The sequence below is a fragment of the Micromesistius poutassou genome (genome assembly GCF_964030765.1).
Source record: "Micromesistius poutassou genome assembly, chromosome: 2".
NCBI lineage: Eukaryota > Metazoa > Chordata > Actinopteri > Gadiformes > Gadidae > Micromesistius > Micromesistius poutassou.
Genome location: NC_140272.1, coordinates 6,687,744 through 6,709,271, shown reverse-complemented (window position 1 = coordinate 6,709,271; position 21,528 = coordinate 6,687,744). Strand labels below are relative to the sequence as shown.

Below are 21,528 nucleotides of genomic sequence, written 5' to 3'. Positions count from 1 at the left end.
TGGTTGACGTGAACATCACGCTAGCTAGCATCGGATGACTCAACGAATTAGCCAAACTGACGCTACTACGCTGTTACTACTACAGTGTGCAGTGTTGCCTGATTAGTTACCGTTTCCACCCCTTTAGCGACATCCATTAAAATATCAACTTTGTTGAATATATTTATGAATTATGTGTATTGGCTGCATTATCACATACATAATTATTAGCTGCCATGTGAGCCAACGACTACAGCGTCAGCTTGGCGGGCCGCATGAGTCTCGCGAGCCGCGCATGAGCAGATACAGCAGCACTGCCCCAAGGGGGTGAGTGTCTTGCTAGGCGGTGAGTGTCCTCCAGGGGGCGGTAGGGTCCGCGGTTCTGCGGCTGGCCGAAGAAGAACACAAAAGAAAACAACCAGATCCTCTGCAAATGGCTGAAACCAGAGAAGAGAACCCATGAGATAACCGGGACTGACAGGTGAAGGATCATCATACCTTGTTCTTAATGCAGGGTAATTATAACCCGGACAGCTAACAATGAACCACAGTGCAACGCCAAGAGTTGAAATTCCCTGTGACGGGGAGGAAAACGAAAGCCTGTCCCTTATTTGTAAACATCCAGACACCAACAACATGAGCGCCAGAGCGTTTCTGGAGGTTGAGCTGAGGCTCAACGCGGACCTCGGCCGGCTGGGTTTCGGCCCCCCGGTGCGGTACGTGTACCGCCCGCTGCAGTACGCCTGGGAGCCGCACCAAGCCTTCGTCCAGAGGTTCTGTCAGGGGGGCCAGAGCGTCCTGTTCCTGGGGATGAACCCTGGACCTTTCGGCATGGCGCAGACGGGGGTGAGGCTGTGTATATATTGAGTATATTCACCACATCATTCAATGTGTTGCAGGAATTTCGTGATGCATAGGTAGTTGTTAATATGAACGCGAAGCCTATAATTAGGCTAAAGCTGTCGACTTCACGTTAACCAACAGACCTGTAAGTGCTATGTTTTTGGGAGGCAGTTGCTCAGTCGGTAGAGCGGGTTGACTGGTAACCGAAAGGTTGCTAGTTCGATCCCCGGCTCCTCCTAGCTGAGCGTCGAAGTGTCCCTGAGCGAGACGCCTCACCCTGACTGCTCCCGACTAGTGATGGCCAATATGAAGCGAAGCTTTGGAGCACGTATCGAGCAAAAGGGGGAGTTCCAAATGAAGCTTGTTGTGTCGAGCCTTCTGTCGTTCCCATAAAAAAACTACCTAAGTTTGATAGGGCCTACAACAAAATCGATGGCAGAATCCTTCTATTTTATGCGCACCGGGTTAAAGCGAGTACCATGTAGGCACAGTCCTCAACGCAGCGCCCCGGGTTCGAATCCTACCCGTAGTCATTTGCTGCATGTCCTCCCCTCTGTCTCCCATGCCTTCCTCTCTATCTCTTTCTATATAAAAAAAAAAGTAAATCTATATAAAAAAAGAATTGTTCTATTTTCGATTCTTGATATCTAGATTTATGAATGAAGTACTGCATAATCTTATAGTACATAGTAAAAAATGTAACATGTTTTACCGTAGCCTAATGGGTATGACTGCTCACTGGTACTTTAGCTAAGCAGCACTGGGAGAGGTCTGTGTTAGGATGGGATTCAGTGTCTTCATGGGTTAGTATAGGGTATAGGGTTGTGTAATCAAACCAAAGACTATCAGACTATTATTTTTCTTGTTTTTTTATTGACCACTAGGTGTCCCTAGTGAGCATCCGAAGCCTCGAGAAATGAACCTTCTTTTCAACACATTTGGCTGGAAGGCTTCAATGTGTTATGAAGCTTCATCTCACCATCACTACTCCCAACGAGCTGGCTGTCCCTTGCATGGTTGACTCCGCCGTCAGGGTGTGAATGTGTTGTATGAACCGTTGTAAGTCGCTTTGGATAAATTCCCCTAAATGTCAATGTAATGTTTTTATTCCCTTCTCCAGGTCCCATTCGGTGAGGTCAACGTGGTGCGTGACTGGTTCGGGATCACGGGCGAGGTGGGGCTCCCAGCGGAGGAGCACCCCAAGAGACGCATCATGGGGTTCGCCAGCACCAAGAGCGAAGTGAGCGGAGCCCGCTTCTGGGGCCTCTTCCGGCAGCTCTGCGGGGAGCCGGAGCGGTTCTTCCGCCACTGCTTTGTGCACAACCTGTGCCCGCTCATGTTCATGACTGAGAGCGGCAAGAACATCACGCCCCCGGAACTGGCGGTGGAGGAGCGCAACACCCTGCTTGCGCTGTGCGACGCGGCGCTGTGCCAAGCGGTCCGGGCGCTGGGGGTCACCATGGTGATCGGCGTCGGACGGGTGGCAGAGAATCGGGCGCGGAAAGCTCTGTCTGCCGCCGGTATGGACAACGTGAGGGTGGAGGGCATCATGCATCCCTCACCCAGGAACCCTCGAGCCAATCAGGGCTGGGCGGAGGTTGCCATGGTCACACTGGAGGAACTGGGTGTGCTTGCTCTTTTGAGGAACCAGTGACCTTTGGCCGAGTATACCTGCAGCGAGAGCTGCAGGGAGCGAGAGCTAGCTGCAATTTCTGGAAAGCCTTATTTTTAGCTTCATCTATCTTGGTTTCTGACACTAATAGATAACACTTTATTAATATATATCAGGGATCAGCATTTTCAGATATTTATTTGGAATCGCATCTGCACTGTAAATCTTATGCTCAGGTAGCATAAACCTGCAGGATTTCCTTTGCATTCAAAGGGATTTAAAAGTAATTGAAAGACTATTTTCTTAAATTCATGGGTATAGGAACACTAATCTTCCAAATAACTGTTTTTTTGCAATATCTGCATCATCTCGATGCCTTGAAGAGAGATAGTACCCACATGTACCTTTTTATGCTTTATTTGTTTTAGGTGAAAAGAAACTCACCATTTTTACTGGGTTCGATGCCCAGTATCCACCAGTAGGCATCATGAGATCCCAGTCGCTCTGTAGGACAGTTTTGTGTCCTAAATGACTCAAGAGTTCCGCTTTTACACTTACAGGAAATCCACTGCATGGGTTTTCTCAAAGACTATCTTTATATCTATACTTTATACTTTAAAAAAATACTTTATACTTTAAAAAAAAATTATACTAATTTCCTTTTTATTTAATTTTAATCATCCTGGTGATGGTAGCCTATGTTATATGCTAGGCCTGGGCAATAAAACAATAAATTATCATATTGTGATAGACTTTTGATCAATATCAATATAAAACATGTTCAATATATATTGATTAGAGACTATACCACCGAATTCATTGTTGTATCGACATTGGAGTATTTATCAACGAAGAACAGTGGAAGGTCATATTAAGTGTTAAACAGTAGTGTTTAAATCCAGCATGGTAATTCTTAGTCTTTTTAGGTCATTAAAATGATCAATAGTTATCGATCAATATGATCAAGTTATATCGTGAAATGTCTTTCAGCCATATCTCCCAGGCCTATTATGTCGCCTATTTCATTCATTTTATACTTTTCAACGTATTTACAAACTTTTCCAATAAAGTTGTCATGTTTTGTTGCTTTCTGTATTTTAAATAAAATATAATAATTCTAAATTATTTGAATACAGATGAATGATTGACCGTCGATTGCAAAACCTGCCACAATGTAAATCAGATCTCATGCACGGTTAATAATATTAATAACAATATACATGATAAATGACTCTGGGATGCACTAAGGATGAATGTGATTGGAAGGTTTGTTGAAGAAAAACAATCCTCAGGCAGCTGATCTGGTCACGAATATCCAACAGGCATGCAAACTAGTCACCTTTCGGTGAAATTCGCCGTTTTTTTTAAACAAAATTGGCCACTTGTGTGGTTCGTGGAGATCCATTGAGAAAACATTGGGGGTGGGGGGTCTACAGTCTGACGAAAACGAGACGATAACTAAATAAATAAATAAAAAACTACGACGAAATCTTTTGAAACTTTTGTTAACAAATAAAAACGAGACGAAAATGTAAGCGGGACGATTTGGGAAGCGATCCAATCAGAACTAAGCTCTTTATGTGGGGAAGTACTGATCGTCCCGCCCGGCAGGTCAACTAGCAGGCGCTTGCTGTGTCGCAAGCAAGTGTCCCTTTGTAAACAGTTTGGCGCAACAATCACCGGTTAAAACACAACCAACTTGAAGTCATTGGTAGACGAGTCATCCCAAAATTCACGCAAAGATAAGCATCCTTAAACATTTTTTTCTTTCAAGCTAATGTTATGTGTGTTTTTCACTAGAATTGGAATACAATACAAGCTGAAAGAAACCACCGCTGTCCTGTAACGGTACCGGAGCTCTGTGCTGTCGACACCACAGTGGGGCACAGAAACACAGGATTCACTGTGGTTTCTGTGACATGATAAACACTAAAAATGAATACTAATGTTTTATAAAGAAAGCTATCTTAGTGGGAAAGCCACGCAACAGATAGCCACGGTTACATACAGTAATGTTGTTATGACGGGAGAAAGGAGAAGAAATATAGTATAGAGACAACTTGGAGCTGTGTGTGCGCGTATGTTTGAGTGAGAGACGGGAGTAAATGAGAGACAGAAAAATCGGACCCCCTCCATTCTACCTCACAGGTACAGAAGGCCTCCGACAAGGATGGGCCACTGAGTGCAAATAAAGCTAGTGCATCCCAGAACAACAATAGACCAAGGAGGACACAAAAAAAGTAATAATAATAATAATAAATAAAAAATAAACTCCGGAGAGTTAAAAAAAAAATTATATTAAAAAAAATTATATTAAAAAAATTATGCAAAAAAAAATATTTAACAAAAAATAGAAAAATCTAGAAAAAATAATTATATGAAAAAAATAATTAAAAAAATTTGACCTGCGCACACATCTTTTTTTTTACATGCGCGCAGGTCCAAAAAAAAGATGTGCGCGCAGGTCCAAAAAAAAAGATGCTCACGCAGGTCCAAAAAAAAAGATCCGCGCGCAGGTCCAAAAAAAAAGATGCGCGCGCAGGTCCAAAAAAAAAAACACCTGCAAAAAAAAAGGCGGAGCCGGAGCGCAGTGTGCACCGCTGTGTGCACCGCGCGCACACTGGAGAACTGCGCAAAATCAGCTGATCCAATATCCGTCACTGTGAGACATCCTATCGCTCCGTGGCAGTGACGGACTGGACCCCCCCGTCAACAATCCTGCCCGACCGCAACCAAACACTCTCCCCCCCCTTATCATTAATTAATTAATTAATCGCCTTTATTATTATCAAAACGACGCTACGTGTGGAGTGCGTACCGAACACCATCTCCTGGTACTCAAATGAGTAACTCACTAAAAAAGTTATGTGCACCCCTGATAATAACCGACTGTATAATGAGCGAGAAACAAGTTTGCTATCTTCACAATAACAAAAATCTTTGGCCAAATGACTCCACGTTCCACGTTCCATGTTCCATGACCACCAATCGCTATCAAGATATACCACAGCGCGCGTTTCTTTCCCCATCGTTCCAGTCCTGGAGTGGACTGCTCAGTCGTAACTGACCAGTTTATGGGTTAATAAATGTGCCATTTTTACTATAAGAAAATGTTGTCTTTTCCCTTTATTTTCTTCTGGGAGTACACCAGAATGCTTAATTTACATGTTAAAATAGCAAAATTTGGCTGGGGGAGATGCCCCCAGACCCCCCTACAATGGTTTAGTTTGTCACCTTTTTCAACCCTTTGCAGGTATGATCCAATACAGATGGGAAAGATTTTATCATTATTAACGCAAGCCATTATTCATCATCAAATGTTCCAGCAATGATGTTAGGTAGGCCTAGCTCTTCAATGTTTCATGGCCAATCACAGCGCATTCTCTGTGGCCAATCACAGCTCGTTCTCTGTAGTTTTATGGGGAGGTCTATGGGAAAAGTACATGTTATGACAACAACAGCTACAATAGAGGAGACTGCAGGGATTGATACACTAACTGGGCAGGAATTTATACTTACTGGGCGGGGATTGATTCCTCCTGGGCAGTGCTGGAGTCAACCAGGAGGGGGCAGATGTTGAGTCAAGGTCATCCAGTGGAGAAGACTCTGGTCTCACCCAGATATCAGTTCAGGTCAACTTCTGTCCACTGGAGTGGATGCAAGCTCCCAGAGGCACGGGCTATTAGTGTCTGATGACCCAGCACTTTACCTAGACCTGTTTATCATTCCCCTGGACACGAAAACAAAACAGTTTGTACGTGATTGGATATGATGTGTCATGTAATGCATTAACCAAATTCCCTCTGTGTAAGATGATCACACACAGGTTCTTCTGGGTTTCGACACAGAAACACCACACTCACTCATAAACACACACACACACACACACACACACACCCTTTAGTGCGAGTGAATTAAATGGTGTTCAGACAGCTGGCAGGTTTATGCTATTAATACGTTTCCAGTGGGACTTTAAATACATAAATATACTGCCTCCCCGCTTCTACTGAGAAACACATTGTGCAACACCTAAAGCAATAGCAGCACATTCATGTATCATGTCTGAGCCTTCCTGAAATGGGAGATGTAGTCTATACTCTGAATCAACACAGCATGTGCACAATGTATGTGTTCTCTGGGACTACATCTCCCATGAGAGAGTGAGCGCACCATGTTGGTACACATGCTACAAGTCCCTCATCCTCAGGCTGACCGCTCACTTTATATAAATGGCACCTCCAAGGCAGATGCAGCCCAACATTTAATAAGACTTTTCTGGACATCCTAAGATCTACTCTACAGGTAGGTTCTGTAAGGTTGTTCGTCAAAGTAACAACTTTGTTAATAGCTCAATATGTCAATAGTCACAATTGTAAGAAAGGAGCGCTATTGTTACATCTAAGATATATTACGTTTACATTCAAATGTATGATGACATTTTATCTTAAATTTTATTTGACTTATATAATATAATATAGAATATATATAATATAGAAACCACGCAACCATTTTGGTTGAACATGTGAACATTTACTGCGGTGAAGCTTTTTTGGAACCTTTTGTGAAATCACAAAGCAAGTTGAGTCTTTTGCCTTTAAGAAGAACAGCCATTGACATTACATTCAGCAGTTCAGTGAAGTATATCCTCTGAACTATAGACCATATCAACTATCTGTCAGAAACCTTTAGACTGTTTACCAACACCTTGGAACCCAGACCCCCACTACCATGACCCGCAGCACCATGACCAGCAGCATACCAGTCCTAGTGTCATGTTTCACCGCCTGTTCTGGGCTGGCCGGCCACCAGAACCCCTTAAAGCATCTCATACTAACTAGCCAGGGATGGATGCTTACTGGGAAGGGATTGATACGCTTACTGGGCAGGGATTCATAGACTTACTGGGCAGAGATTGATACACTTACCAGGCAGGGATTGATACACTTACTGGGCAGAGATTGATATGCTTACTGGGCAGGGATTAATACTTAAGGACTCTTTATGGTCCCACATTCACGCAACGCAAGGACCACGCAGACGCTTCGACGTAGTCATGAACATTTATGGTCCTGCGTCAGGTTTTAGTGAGCGGACCAATCACAGCCCTTGCGAGTGCGTCACCTCGACGGAAGGTTAGAATTTTTGGGAAGCGCACGTCAGGCCCTTGCGGTGGACACAAGGAGGGTCCGCAAGGACGTAAGGGGTCCGTAACCCCCTTGCATTGCGTGAACGTAGGACCATAAAGAACCCTTTACTGGGCAGGGATTGATACTTACTGGGCAGTGCTGGGGTCAGCCAGGAGGGAGCAGATGTTGAGTCACGGTCGTCCAGTGAAGCAGACTCTGGTCTCTCCCAGAGGACAGTTCAGGTCTGGTCAGCTTCCTTCCACTGGAGTGGATGCAAGCTCTCGTAAGTATATCCTCTGAACTATAGAACACATCCACTATCTGTTAGAAACCTTTAGACTAGTGTTGTTTACTAACACCTTGGAACCCAGACCCCCACTACCATGACCCCCAGCAGCACCATGACCAGCAGCATACCAGTCCTAGTGTCACGTTCCACCGCCTGTTCTGGGCTGGCCGGCCACCAGAACCCCTTAAAGCATCTTGTTGTTCTCCCTCTGGACAGCAGCATGGGGGAACCAGCCAACGTGGTGTTCCGTAACGTGGGCCAGATGTACTTCCCTGAGACCAGGGTGGACTGCCACTACAGCATCTCCTCCCAGCACCCCTGGAGCTGCAAAGACTGGGTCGGCCTCTTCCAGGTGAACAGGACGGCTGACTGTTCTGGGCTCTGTGGTGTGACTGCTCCGTGCTGTGGTGTGACCGTTCTGAGCTGTGGTGTGACTGCTCCATGCTGTGGTGTGACCGTTCTGAGCTGTGCTGTGACTGTTCTGAGCTCTGTGCTGTGACTGTTCTGAGCTCTGTGGTGTGACTGTTCTGAGCTCTGTGGTGTGACTGTTCTGAGCTCTGTAGTGTGACTGTTCTGAGCTCTGTGCTGTGACTGTTCTGAGCTCTGTGGTGTGACCGTTCTGAGCTGTGGTGTGACTGCTCCGTGCTGTGGTGTGACTGTTCTGAGCTCTGTGCTGTGACTGTTCTGAGTGCTGTGGTGTGACTGTTCTGGGCTCTGTGGTGTGACTGTTCTGGGCTCTGTGGTGTGACTGTTCTGGTGGTCTTCTGGGGGTCTTCCAGGTGGGCTGGTCCTCGGTGAAGGACTACCACACCTACACCTGGGCTGTGGTCCCTGAGGGCCGCTCTAAAGGGGCCAATCTCAACTGCTGTGCCGTCTTTCAGGGTATGAAGGTTTTTCAATCCTACAAAATATGATTTTTTTAAATACTATACTATAGCCAACTATTTGTTATAAATTCTGTGAAGTAAAAATTTTTTTGTTTCATATTTATTCCTTTATCTTGTTAGTTTCTTGGTAAATATTTGATGAAACACAGATTCTATTTCTAATAGATAGATATACAATATTTAGGTATTCATCACACTGTTAATTTTATCACATGTTAGCTCACCCTGTTAGCTGGTCCTGTTAGCTCACCCTGTTACCCCCCCCCCTCTTAGCCGACCCTGTTAGCTCACCCTGTTAGCCGACCCTGTTAGCCAACCCTAGTAGCTAACAGAACGCCCCCTGGTTCCTGAGCAGCGTTCTACCTGCCCCGGCCCGGCCCCGCCCAGTACCAGTTTGTCTACGTGAACGAGGGCGGGTTCGTCTGGGCCCGCAGCCCTCACTTCACCTTCTGCTCCCCGGAGCCACTGGACGACCTGGAGACCATGGCAGAGGAGCGTGACGAGGAGGAAGGAGAGCGGGATGAAGAGGAGGAGGAGATGCTCCTGGTCATCCCCAAGGCTCAGCTCCTCAAGGTGAGTTTGACCGTCACAGAAACAGTTTACAACTGCTGACTGAGTTTGTCTTCGCTGCTGGCCAATGAAGCGGCAGATCCCCGCCTCCAGCAACATGATTGGATGAAAACAAACGGAAAGTGAACTCTGGAGGCATATCTTCTGGTTTGTAGCAGCCCTACATCCTCCTCAACCCGTTGGTCTTTCCCTGTGCCTCTCTCCTCCCCAGAGCCAGCTGGACGACAGTCTGAAGGGGCAGCAGGGCATGAGGCTGGAGCTGGAGCTGTCCCAGCGAGACAAGGAAACGGAGACACAGAGACATGAAGCGCAGCGGGCCGAGTGGGAGAGCGAGAGGGCGGCCTTGCAGAAGGAGATCTCTGAGCTCAGGGCGGACATGGGTCAGAGCCGCGACAAGCTGAGGAGGGTGGAGGGAAGGAACAAGGTACAGAGAGACCCACAGGAGAAGGAATCATGAGACCCTGTCAGAATTGATGGTTTCTGTAAATGACAGAAGGTTATGGTTCCACGTTGACGCAACACAATGACCGCGCAGAGGCTTCGATGCAGTCGTGAACCTCTTTTGGTTCTGCTTCAGGTTTTAGTGAGTGCACCAATCACAGCCCTTGCTGCTGCGTCGCCCCGATGCAAGGTTACATTTTTGGGAGGCGCACTTTAGGTGGATGCAAGAGGGGTTGCAAGGACGTAACGGGTCCATAAACCCCCTTGCGTTGCCTCAATGTTGAACCATAACTGAGCCTTTAACTTGAGCCTTTGCAGTCTCACCAAATGAGAGGATAAAAATACCCCAGATAAAGTGAAAGCATCAGCACGTCACACATGAGGAGTAACAGGCCGACTGTGACAGGATGTGCAGGAGACGGGAGAGAGCCTGTCCTCGGAGCTGACGCAGCTGCTGTCGGAGAAGGAGGAGGACGAGCAGAGGATCAGAGAGCTGGAGGAAGACGTGCAGGTGCTCAGCGACTGTGGGAGGGAGACGGACAGCGCCCTGGAGAGGTAACCCTGACGACGAAGCTCTCTAGTACCTCCTCTAGTGTCTCCTCTGTAGAACCAGCTCTACTCATCTAGTGTCTCTGTAGAACCATCTAGTGTCTCCTCTGTAGAACCAGCTCTACTCATGTACTGGGTCTCCTCTGTAGAACCAGCTCATGTACTGTGTCTCCTCTCACCCATCAGGATGAAGGAGAGGGTGAGGAAGATGTGTGACCAGCTGAAGTATGAGGAGGAGAAGAGGAAGGCCTTGCAGGTATATAACCTCAGAGAAAGTACCGCTACAATGTTTCCACACCACCTGTATGTCCGCTGACGGCGTGCTGACGGTGTCTCCGGGACAGGTGGAGCAGCAGGCAGCGCTGGCGTCGGCGCGGTCACTGCAGGAGCGTCTGGAGGCCAGCGAGCGCGTGGGGGAGGGTCTCCGCCGGGAGCTGGCGGAGCTGGGCCTGCACCGCAGCACCACCCACGGGGAGCTGCACCAGACACGCCTGCAGGCGGCCCGCCTCACCCTGCAGCTCTCAGAGCAAGAGGTGGCCTTCAAGGAGGCCCAGGCCAGCTGGGCCCAGGAGAGGGACGCGTTCCGGAAGGCCGCCCAGGTGAAGGGGGTGGGGGGGGGAGGCATTTAGCAGACGCTTTGTATAAAAGTGTCTGCTAAATGCCCTAAATTCAAATGAAACGGTTACAATAAGTGCATATGTCAGAAGAAAGAGAAACAACAATATATCCCTGTCAGCACTGTAAGGATGTTCATAGAACCAAGCGTCAAGCACTAACAATCGCTAGGTTAATTGTAAGGTCAGTGTTAACGTGTCTCGCTGCAGGTGGATCAGAGTAGGGTGGAGCAGTGTTAACGTGTCTCGCTGCAGGTGAAGCAGAGTAGGGTGTAGCAGAGTAGGGTGGAGCAGTGTTAACGTGTTTAGTGTCTCTCTGCAGGTGAAGCAGAGTAAGTTGGAGCAGTGTTCACGTGTCTCCCTGCAGGTGGAGCAGGGTAAGGTGTAGCAGTGTTAACGTGCTGATGTGTCTCCCTGCAGGTGGAGCAGGGTAAGGTGTAGCAGTGTTAACGTGCTGATGTGTCTCCCTGCAGGTGGAGCAGAGAAGGGTGGAGCAGGGTAGGGTGGAGCAGTGTTAACGTGCTGATGTGTCTCCCTGCGGGTGGAGCAGAGAAGGGTGGAGCAGGGTAGGGTAGAGCAGTGTTAACGTGTGGTCTCCCTGCAGGTGGAGCAGAGTAAGGTGGCGCAGCTGAGCCGGGAGGTGCAGTGCCGGGAGGAGTGGCTGGGGGAGGAGCGGAGGGAGAGGGAGGAGTTGGAGGCGGACCTCGAGAGGCAGAAGGACTGCAACAGGGTGAGTCCGTCAACATCCAGCGTTGACATCCTCCTGGGTGTCAACACCGGGAAGGTAAACACATCAAGGGTTATAAATAGAAGCTGTTGTACGCCACTTAGACCTCCAGGAACACTGCTGACTGACTCATATTTCGGCAGCTGGAGAAAATCCCGGTGAATAAACATACGCTAGTGGTATCCATTAGCATATTGGCAACAGCCAGGAGACCCATGAGGTCGGTGACACAAGTAACCCGTAAACATTTCCTGGTACCGCGTTCTTGAGGAGCGCAGCAGCATGATGAGGACCATCCAGTCAGACCGGCTCGGATTCCCCTCTGCCGGTCCCCGGTGAAAACACGTCGTGTTGTTTATCATGTTGCATCTAAACTCAGCATCGCTGCCCCCTGCAGGTGACGCTGGGCGATGCGAAGCGGGAGGTGCAGGAGCTGAGGGCCCAGCTGAGGGCCCTGCAGAAGGATAGCGAGCCGCAGCATGCAGAGAGACAGGCAAGGGGCCCCCGCTGGAACACCACTTTAAAAGGCTCCGGGAACCTTAAAGGAACATCAGTTTTTTAGAGTTTTTTTTTATTAAGGAACGCAGAGTGGGGGATCCGGAGTGCAATGGGGGCCATAATTGATATACAGGCAGAACATTTTTAATTATTTCGCTTATAACAATAACAATAACAATATATATATATATATAAATGTCCATGGGGAGCTGGCTGGTAACTGTAAGGAGAGTATTAAACTTACTATGTATAAGAGGAAGTCATACTATAGAGGTGTGTCATAGAGCTGGCTGGTGGGTCACGGTCAGCAGGAGCAGATCTCGGGTCAACGCAGCCTTTTCTCATTAAATGTCTTCTGTTCTCTCACATCCATTCCTCACACACTGTATCTAACACTGTGACTCACACACTGAACATAACACACTGAACCTAACACACTGTACACACTGAACCTAACACACTGAACCTAACACACTGTACACACTGAACCTAACACACTGTACACACTGAACCTAACACACTGAACCTAACGCATCCATACTTCACACACGCTGCCGCTGGCGGTGTGACGGACAGGATCCGGACGGCTACGTGCGTCACCTGGAGCAGCGGCTGGGGATCCCCCCTCGCTGTGAGTGTTTAGCCTCCCGCTCTGACACCTCAGCTCATGAAGCGGTAGAAACACACGGTCATAACGGTGATCTCCCCTCAGCCGACGGCGGCCCCCTCAGCCCGCACACACCTGGAACGCCCGCGAGCCCGGGAGAGGAGCAGGGCCCCCAGGACACGGACAAGGCTCCCAACGAGGACACACAGGTGGGGTGTGTGTGTGTGTGTGTGTGTGTGTGTGTGTGTGTGTGTGTGTGTGTGTGTGTGTGTGTGTGTGTGTGTGTGTGTGTGTGTGTGTGTGTGTGTGTGTGTGTGTGTGCCTCTGTTGGTCTGTGCCTCTGTGTGTGTGTGTGTGTGTGTTTATGTGTCACTACAACACATAAATTGCTGCTTACTGCAGAGTAAATGAATCCCCCTCTTCTGAACTATGTTATATTTACTCCATTCTCTTTTGTTGTCTCTTGGAACCTGAATGGAAGAGCAGGAGTCGGACTCTGAGGTCGAGGAAGTCGGGCCGCTGGTCGCACCCTGCTGAGGTGAGCCACCGCACTGGTCTGAGCAGAAGCACTAATGTTTCTGGATAACTTCTGCTTGGGGTTACACTGACAGTAGCATAGCTAGATCTGAGATACAACATGAAATGTCAAACAGGCTTGTCATGTTTATTTTAAGCTCTGTTTGTAAGAGTCTTAACACATCATCCTCTGTCCTTCCACAGATCATTGACTCGCGCCCTCTTGTGGTGACAGTGAGAACTGACGGTTACTGATCATCTCCGTTAGGATCTAGTCATGTGTTCTGGGGTACTGATATGCAGTGAGCCAGTAGATGTGTGTATATTATACCTTTGTACTTTGAATCTCTTAAAACCAAATTATCAGAGGTTTTTTACCATTTGTGTGCAACTTAATTTTGTAGAATAAGTGGGCACCTTTGAACATTACATCACACCTACCCGTGCAGTTAGAGACGATAGAGAAAGAGGCAAGGACTTAGAAGATCCTCAACATCTCCAGCTCAACATCCATGCCTCGTGTTGCTGGTTCATGTCTTAAACTTCAATGTGTTCAGGTTATATGATGCATTGTGTCATTTATAATACATGTTTTAAACATCAATGTGTGTTTAGATTATATGATGAGTTGGGTAATATATAATACTTGTTTAAAACGTCAATGTGTGTTTAGATTATATGAAGAGTTGGGTAATATATAATACTTGTTTAAAACGTCAATGTGTGTTTAGATTAGTTGGGTAATATATAATACTTGTTTAAAACGTCAATGTGTGTTTAGATTATATGATGAGTTGGGTAATATATAATACTTGTTTTAAACTTCAATGTGTGCTTAGATTATATGATGAGTTTGGTTTTTTTTAGGATGCTACTCATGACTTCTGCATGTGTGTGAATTCTGGTAAAAGTGTGAAATGAGCTGTTGAATTGTGTATGAAAGTGAGAGTTGATCGGATGATAAGTCAGGGAGATTGAACAAGTAGCCTATTTAAACATTGTTTTTTGGAAGCTCCTTTCATAAGGATCAATAAATGCCCACGACCAGAGTCAAGTCTTTTGATCACGTGACGTTGAATGGTTTTACGGGATGACAATGATTACAATTGGAAAGATCTGTTAAAAATCGATTATTTATCAAAATACAAGAACATCACAGTCAAAACAATCCAGCAAAAGTTTGACATACTTTCATCAACATATAAAGCATCAGCCACCGTGTGGAAGTCCGGTTCTTTGGTATCGGTTCTGTCGGGTCACCCTGGAGTCGAAGGTCAACGTTAGGAGTTCATGGGCTGAAAGGATCCCTGAATAATCAGTTCCAGAGGGTTTGCATATTAATGAGCTTCCCAGAAAAACGTAAAAACACATTGTAATAATCAAACATTAACACAAATATATTCAAAGAATTCGAAACAAGTAACAGAAAGAAAAAAATACATCCTTAGCATTAGAATACATCTTACATCATAAAATATTTTAACTTTGACAATATGGAACACGAAAGTGCACAAATGTTCATCGATTCCTAAATGCATCGTCTGGGAGATGGGTCATGTGATCCACGTCCATCTCTACTCTTAAGCCTTTTCCATCAGCATTGCTTTTAAAACCCTCTCCGACGGCTCCCCAGGCGTTTGGCCTTTAGTGTTCATCTTGCATCCGTAGTTTCTGAATTTCATTTCACACCAACAAAAAGACAATATATTTTATTAAAGCTTATACCTTCAGCATGTTTCTGTAAATTCATCCGTTAAAATGTCCAAACTCTGATCAGGATAGAGAGGTACCAATTGTGCAAATATTGTGTGTGGAAAAAACGAAAAAACAGATTGATGGATTTGTGATTTGAATTGTGATTCCTCGTTAAGAGACAACTTAACGATGTAAGTAAGGCTGTGTTGAGCTGTCGTGTGAAGGATCCTCTGTGTTGCATAGGCCTAGTGATTGTGTCTCCTGCAGCATCACATCCTGGTCAGTCCAGAATCGATCGTAACTGGTGCAGGAATATCTCCAAATATTGGTTGTTTATTAAATACTGCACCCGCGCGATGCCGTCACCCTGAGTTATTGTACATGTAAAGTTCCTGTGTTTTCATAACCGTCATATCTTCAGCATTATCAGCTCAGTGGTCCGGCACGGATGCTACAAAAAGATCTGAGCTAAACTGCATACCTGATATTCATCAATATGTTAAGGCTCTCTCTCTGCCTCACTCTTCTGTGCTGATGCCTCTTTGAGAAATGAATACTAACAATAACGTAACAATTAAAGATTCTCCCATCAAACTCTAATAGGACTCAATGATAATCATACAAAACATAATCAAACACACCGCTAGGCCACGCCCACTCCTCCCTCCCTCCATGGGGGACAACGCTAAGCCACACCCCCCCAATGGGGAAATGCTAAACCACCCCCCCCTCACAAGGAACAACATTAAACCACCCATGGGGTACATCGCTAAGCCACGCCCACCCACGGGGGACACTGCTAAGCCACGCCCACACATGAGGTACAACGCTAAGCCACGGCCACCAATGGGCAACAGCGCTAAGCCACGCCCACCCATGGGGATATGAACATAGGAAGAGAGTCTACATGCTGAAGGAGAAAAAAACATAGAAATAGAAAAATAATGTTTATATTTTGATAAAGGAATAAAGTGGGTCCTGAAAGGCCTCCGACGGAGGAGGTGCTGGTGAACACGCTGAACACAGCGGAGGAGACAATGTTCCAGATGTGGCGGTAGTGCGTCCCCCCCGCCGCCCCCCCCCCCTCTCACCACAGTCTCCGTGGGGGGTCTGGCTCCATGCTGCGTGGACAATAACGGACAGTCTTGTATTTGGCAGAGTATGCAAGTTGAAGCCTCCCCCCCCCCCTTCCCCCCCAGTGCTCCACCACTGGCTCTAGTGCTTTGCCCCCCTGCCCCCCCCCCCCCCCCCCTCCATGTTCATTTGGTGTCGGTGTGTGTGTGTGTCGCTGGGCGTGTGTGTGCTGACCTATTGACCTATATACACGGACGGGGAGGCCAGGATGGGGTCTGAGTCGGCCCCGGATGCGGTCTCTACATGTGAAGTCTCTCTCTCCCTCCCTCGCCCCCCTCTCCCCCCCGGGGAGGGTCTCTTCAGGGCAGCCCGGCCGCCGCGGCCCCCCACAGCTCCTCCTCGCTGTCCGCCCCCTCCTCGCCCCCCGCCGCCTCCTTCTCCCTCCTCTTCTGCTCGGCTGAGGCGGAGCACGTCGTGGCCCGCTCCTCCTGCTCTTTCTTGATGGTCGGGGGCGGGGCCGTGGGCGGGGCCGCGGGCGGGGCCGCGGCTGACGGGGCCGCGGGGGGGTCCGCGGGGGTCTTGGCGGCCGGCTTGTCCCCGGATTCGCTGCTGCTGTCCTCGAAGGCCTCCGGGTTCTCCAGCATCTCCCGGATCAGAGGGGGCATCGGGCCGGGGATCTCCATCTTTAGGGTGATGGCCCGCTCCGCACCTGGAGAGAGACACACATCAGTACACACATTATTACGCACACGCATACACACACTCATACACACAGTAATACACACACCTGAGACACAGAGACATCAGTACACACACTCATACACACACCTGGGACACAGAGAGACACATAACTACACAAACCTGGAACACCAGACACAGAGAGCCACACATTACTACACACAGAGACGGGTCACGTGACCTCAGGGGGCGGGGCGGGGGACTGACCCTTGGTGCTGATGCCCCGGAGGTCGGTGACCTTCATCAGCATGCGGGGGAACATGTGGGGCTTGTTGGGCCGGCGGCGGCGGGCGTAGATCTTCAGCGCCTCCAGCAGCGGCTCCTGCAGCTGGTCCACCTTGGCCGGCTCCTCCAGGTCCATGCGGTCTGGGGGGGGGGGGGGGGGGCACAGGGGGGGTGAAGACCTGCTCGGGGTGGACCCCCTCTCTGTGGCCCACGGACCACGGACCGTCCCAGGAATGATCAGATGGCCTCATAGCCTCCACCCTTACCCCCCCCCCACCCCCCTTACGCACTTATTGAATGTTGTACGTCCTGGCACTTAAAAACAGCACTTATAATGGTGTAGCATCTTATCCTAGCTATCTTTGTTGCATACGGGGAATGGGTTAACCTAGTGATTGTTAGCGCTTGGCACTTGGTTCTATGAACATCCTCACTGTACCGACAGCGATATATTATTGTTTCTCTTTCTTCTGACAAATGTACTTATTGTAAGTCACTTTGGATAAAAGCGTCCGCTAAACGCCCTGAATGTAAATGTGATCCAGGTAGCACTGTTAAACTGAGAGCGGCCCTGGCTGCAGTACCTCCGCAGATCAGGCAGATGGCGCTGAGCAGGCCAGTCTCGGTGTCGTCCATCTCCAGCGGCAGCAGCTGCACGGCGAAGCTGAACACCAGCTCGGTGAGCGGCCCGAAGCCCGCGTTGTGCATCTGGGTCCGGTTCAGCGTCAGGCCGTCGGAGAAGGTCATGGTGTCCTGGTCCGGGGTGTAGCGCGTGCAGATCCTCAGCATCTGGAGGAGGAGGAGGAGAGGAGGAGAGAAGAGGGTTGAGTTAGGAGACATGAGGGAGGAGGAGAGGAGGAGGAGGACCAAAGGGTTGAGTTAGGAGACATGAAGCAGAGTACGAGGGAGGAGGAGGAGGAAGAGAAGGAGGTAGAGGAAGAGGGGAGGAGAAGCTGGAGGAGGAGGAGGAGGTGGAAGAGGAGAAGGAAATGGAGGGGGAGGAGGAGAGGGATGAGGAGGAAGAGGAGGAGGAGGGGGAGGAGGTGGGGCGAGGAGGAGGAAGCGGAGGAGGAGGAGGAGGAACGAGAGGAGGAGCTCCTACCAGGATGTCCAGGCATGCAGACTTGAGCAGGGTGATCTGGTCGGCGATGGTGAGTGTGGTGAAGCCGGGCAGCCGCTTGGCGAACTCCACGATCTTGATGATGCACTTGGTGGACAGCTCGCTGAACTTGTCCCACAGCCCCAGGTCCAGCTGCACGCGATGCTCAGCACTCGAGTTCTGGAGGAGAGGGGGCACGTTGCACTGAGCCCGCTTTGGCTGGGTGGGCGGGGGTGTGTGTGTGTGTGTGTGTACTCACGGTGTGTGTGTGTGTGTGTGTGTGTGTGTGTGTGTGTGTATGTGTGTGTACTCACAGTGTGTGTGCGTGTATGTGTGTGTGTACTCACAGTGTGTTTGTGTGTATGTGTGCGTGTGTGTGCTTGTATATGTGTGTGTGTGTGTGTGTGTGTGTGTACTCACGGTGTGTGTGTGTGTGTGTGTGTGTGTGTGCACACTTGTGTGTACTCATGGTGTGTGTGTGTGTGCGTGTGTGTGTGTGTGTGTATACGTGTGTGTACTCACGGTGTGTGTGTGTGTGTGTGTGTGTGTGTATACGTGTGTGTACTCACGGTGTGTGTGTGTGTGTGTGTGTGTATACGTGTGTGTACTCACGGTGTGTGTGTGTGTGTGTGTGTGTGTGTGTATATGTGTGTGTGTACTCACGGTGTGGTACTTTCCCAGCTGGCCCAGAGAGGGGAAGGTCTCCTGGTGGGCCTTGCTGACCTTCCCCACCAGCTCCTCCAGCTCCACGCTCAGCTCATAGCTCTCCAGCATCAGCACCTCCTCCTTCACCTCCTTCTTCCGCTTGTTGCGGTCGTTACGCACCGCTAGGGGGAGGGAGAGAGGGGAGAGAGAGAGAGAGAGGGAGGGAGGGAGGGAGAGTGTGCCAGTTTAGAAACTAGGCTTTTATTTATTTTGGCTCCTTTAACCCTTTCTAGAAATATATGCTGTCAGTGCTTCTTGATAAAGTACTGTGTGTGTGTGTGAGTGTGTGTGTGTGTGTGTGTGTGTGTGTGTGTGGGTGTGTGTGTGTGTGTGTGTGTGTGTGTGTGTGTGTGTGTGTGTGTGTGTGTGTGTGCGCGTGCTGTGCATGCGTGCGTGCATGTGTGCCTGTGTGTGTGTGTCCTCCCCTCACCTTCTTTAGACATTCCTACTTCAAAGCACTTCTGCAGCCTGCAGTACTGGCAGCGGTTGCGCGTCACCTTGTTGATCTGGCAGTTCTTGTCCCGGTGGCAGGTGTACACCATGTTCTTCTGGATACTGCGGCGGAAGAAGCCCTGAGCAAGGCACAATGTATATATAGGTCAGATATCTTTCCAAAGTGCGTCGGGACGTTCTCACTGGCACGGGCCGGCGCGCCGTGTAACGCCGGGAGTGGCCAGCAGGGGGCGGCACCGCGACACGAGAAACACAGCGACGCTGAACTCTTGGTAAAGAAAATAAGAACACACGAATAGAATACAGGAGGAATAAAGCCCACAGTAGAAATTGGAAAATAAATATACCGTGAGTATTAAGAGAGGAAAACTTTATCGACGTTATATTTATTTTATAATTCTTAATAATTATATTATATTCTATATATAGGCCTATAGAAAGTCAAGAAACCCACGTATCGTTTGCCTCATAGCATAATGGCCATAGTAGTATTTTGGCCAAATTATGGTATCTAACCTAACTACTCTCCGATCGCTGCTGATTGACTGCGCCTCATTGGCTATATCCTAAGCCAATAAGAGTGCATTTTACATTCCATAATCACCATCTACCTAGGTCATCTATTTTACATAGGGCAATTGGCGCTAAATACAAGATGAACCTTAAAATATGATATATATAAACGATGTATAAAACATTAACACAAACTGCAATAAAGACACAAATAAAAGCGAGGGTGGGGTTTTAAAAGCTGAACCACATCGAGGGCTTCGTGTCCACCGCCCTCCTCCGTGGCGGTGTGCGGCGGGTCTGGCTCACCTTGCAGCCCTCACAGGAGCTGACCCCGTAGTGGTAGCCGGAGGACTTGTCCTGGCACACGAAGCACGGCTTGTAGACCCGGGGCGGGGGCGGTGGGGACGGGGAACTGGGCACCATCTCCTCCGAGCTGCTGCTCTGCGTCTCCACCGCTGGGGGGCGCCATAGAGCAGAGAACGGCGTTAATACAGAGAGCAGGAGGAGAAGGGCCGCGTTAATACAGAGAGCAGGAGGAGGACCGCGTTAATACAGAGAGGAGGAGGAGGAGGACCGCGTTAATACAGAGAGGAGGACCAGGTTAACACACAGAGGAGGGGAGGAGGGGAGGGAGGGCTGATAATATGCATACAGCCCGAAGGTGTTCTTTTACCCCGGAGGAATGATCCTGTTTGCTCTGGGATCCAGGTGTGATGGAGGTAATTAAGGAAGAGTGGTCAACACACAGACCCCCCCTCCCCCCCACCCCGGGAGGGAAAGTTAAAGCTGTCATTTTAAAGAGAAAGGGGCGGGGCTTGTGGGCTGATTGGCAGGGGGTTAAAGGGACACAATTAGCTGATGGCCAGATGGCTCCGCTGATAAAAAGCTGATTGGCAGCTGAAATTTGATTGGTTGGTCTGAGGGGGCGGGGCTGCATACCTCTGTTGTCTCTTTGAGTGACATCTGACCGCGTGTGTGTGGTGTGTGTGTGTGTTTGTGTCAGTTTTTATGTGTGTGTGCGCATGTGTGTGTGTGTGTCAGTTTTTATATGTGTGTGCGTGCATGTGTGTGTATGTGTGTGTGTGTGTGTGTGTCAGTTTTTATATGTGTGTGCGTGCACGTGTGTGTGCGTGTGTCTGTTTTTATATGTTTGCGCGCGCACATGTGTGTGTGTGTGTGTGTGTGTGTGCACGTGTGTGTGCAAGTCTGTGTGTGTGTGTGTGTGTGTGTGTCTATCTGTTTTTATATGTGGGTGTTGGGGTGTGTGTGTGTGTGTGTGTGTGTGTGTGTCGGGGTGTGTGTGTGTGTGTTGGGGTGTGTGTGTGTGTGTGTCGGGGTGCCGTGTGTCTGTTTTATAGTGTGGCCTCCCCAGCCCACCTTTATACCTTCAGTCCATGTGAACAAACACAGCCTCTGTTTACGGGCTCCTGGCTCCTAACGCCATGGCAACGCCTCCCTCATATAACGCCATTTGCTGGCCACAGGCGGCCATTGTGCTGCTGCTGGTCTGACCTACACCCTGTCACATGACCCGGTCCTGGTCTGACCTACAACCTGTCACATGACCCGGTCCTGGTCTGACCACACACTGCACACACTACACACACTGCACACACTACACACACTGCACACACAGTGCACACACACTACACACACTGCACACACACACTACACACACTAGACACACACACTTCACACTACACACTACACACACTGGTGACTCCTCCTGCGGAGCTCCAAGTGTCTCAGAGAGGACTTGTCTTTCAAC

The 21,528-nt window shown here is 48.9% G+C and overlaps 3 protein-coding genes across 3 annotated transcripts; 2 read left to right on the top strand and 1 right to left on the bottom strand.

Moving 5' to 3' along the window:
* The first annotated feature begins 432 nt into the window (after nucleotides 1–432).
* On the top strand, nucleotides 433–3,556 carry LOC311338866 (single-strand selective monofunctional uracil DNA glycosylase-like). Its single transcript, XM_084464202.1, has 2 exons — nucleotides 433–825; nucleotides 1,943–3,556. Exons 1-2 carry the CDS (start codon nucleotides 520–522, stop codon nucleotides 2,474–2,476), a joined length of 840 nt encoding a protein of 279 aa, XP_084320328.1. The 5' UTR covers nucleotides 433–519; the 3' UTR covers nucleotides 2,477–3,556.
* A 3,127-nt stretch (nucleotides 3,557–6,683) lies between these two features.
* Nucleotides 6,684–13,798, top strand: calcoco1b (calcium binding and coiled-coil domain 1b). Its single transcript, XM_084463937.1, has 14 exons — nucleotides 6,684–6,736; nucleotides 8,066–8,201; nucleotides 8,629–8,731; nucleotides 9,092–9,309; nucleotides 9,518–9,730; nucleotides 10,154–10,302; nucleotides 10,483–10,552; nucleotides 10,641–10,895; nucleotides 11,515–11,640; nucleotides 12,035–12,130; nucleotides 12,712–12,766; nucleotides 12,848–12,951; nucleotides 13,229–13,280; nucleotides 13,463–13,798. The coding sequence occupies exons 2-13, from the start codon at nucleotides 8,070–8,072 to the stop codon at nucleotides 13,277–13,279; spliced, it is 1,572 nt and encodes a 523-aa protein (XP_084320063.1). The 5' UTR covers nucleotides 6,684–6,736; nucleotides 8,066–8,069; the 3' UTR covers nucleotide 13,280; nucleotides 13,463–13,798.
* Nucleotides 13,799–14,466: 668 nt separating this feature from the next.
* rargb (retinoic acid receptor, gamma b) lies at nucleotides 14,467–20,207 on the bottom strand. Its single transcript, XM_084463838.1, has 8 exons — nucleotides 20,067–20,207; nucleotides 19,225–19,366; nucleotides 18,753–18,916; nucleotides 18,093–18,269; nucleotides 17,575–17,779; nucleotides 16,973–17,131; nucleotides 16,262–16,736; nucleotides 14,467–14,929 (listed from the first exon to the last, which is right to left on the bottom strand). Exons 1-7 carry the CDS (start codon nucleotides 20,181–20,183, stop codon nucleotides 16,387–16,389), a joined length of 1,314 nt encoding a protein of 437 aa, XP_084319964.1. The 5' UTR covers nucleotides 20,184–20,207; the 3' UTR covers nucleotides 14,467–14,929; nucleotides 16,262–16,386.
* Nucleotides 20,208–21,528: the final 1,321 nt, after the last annotated feature.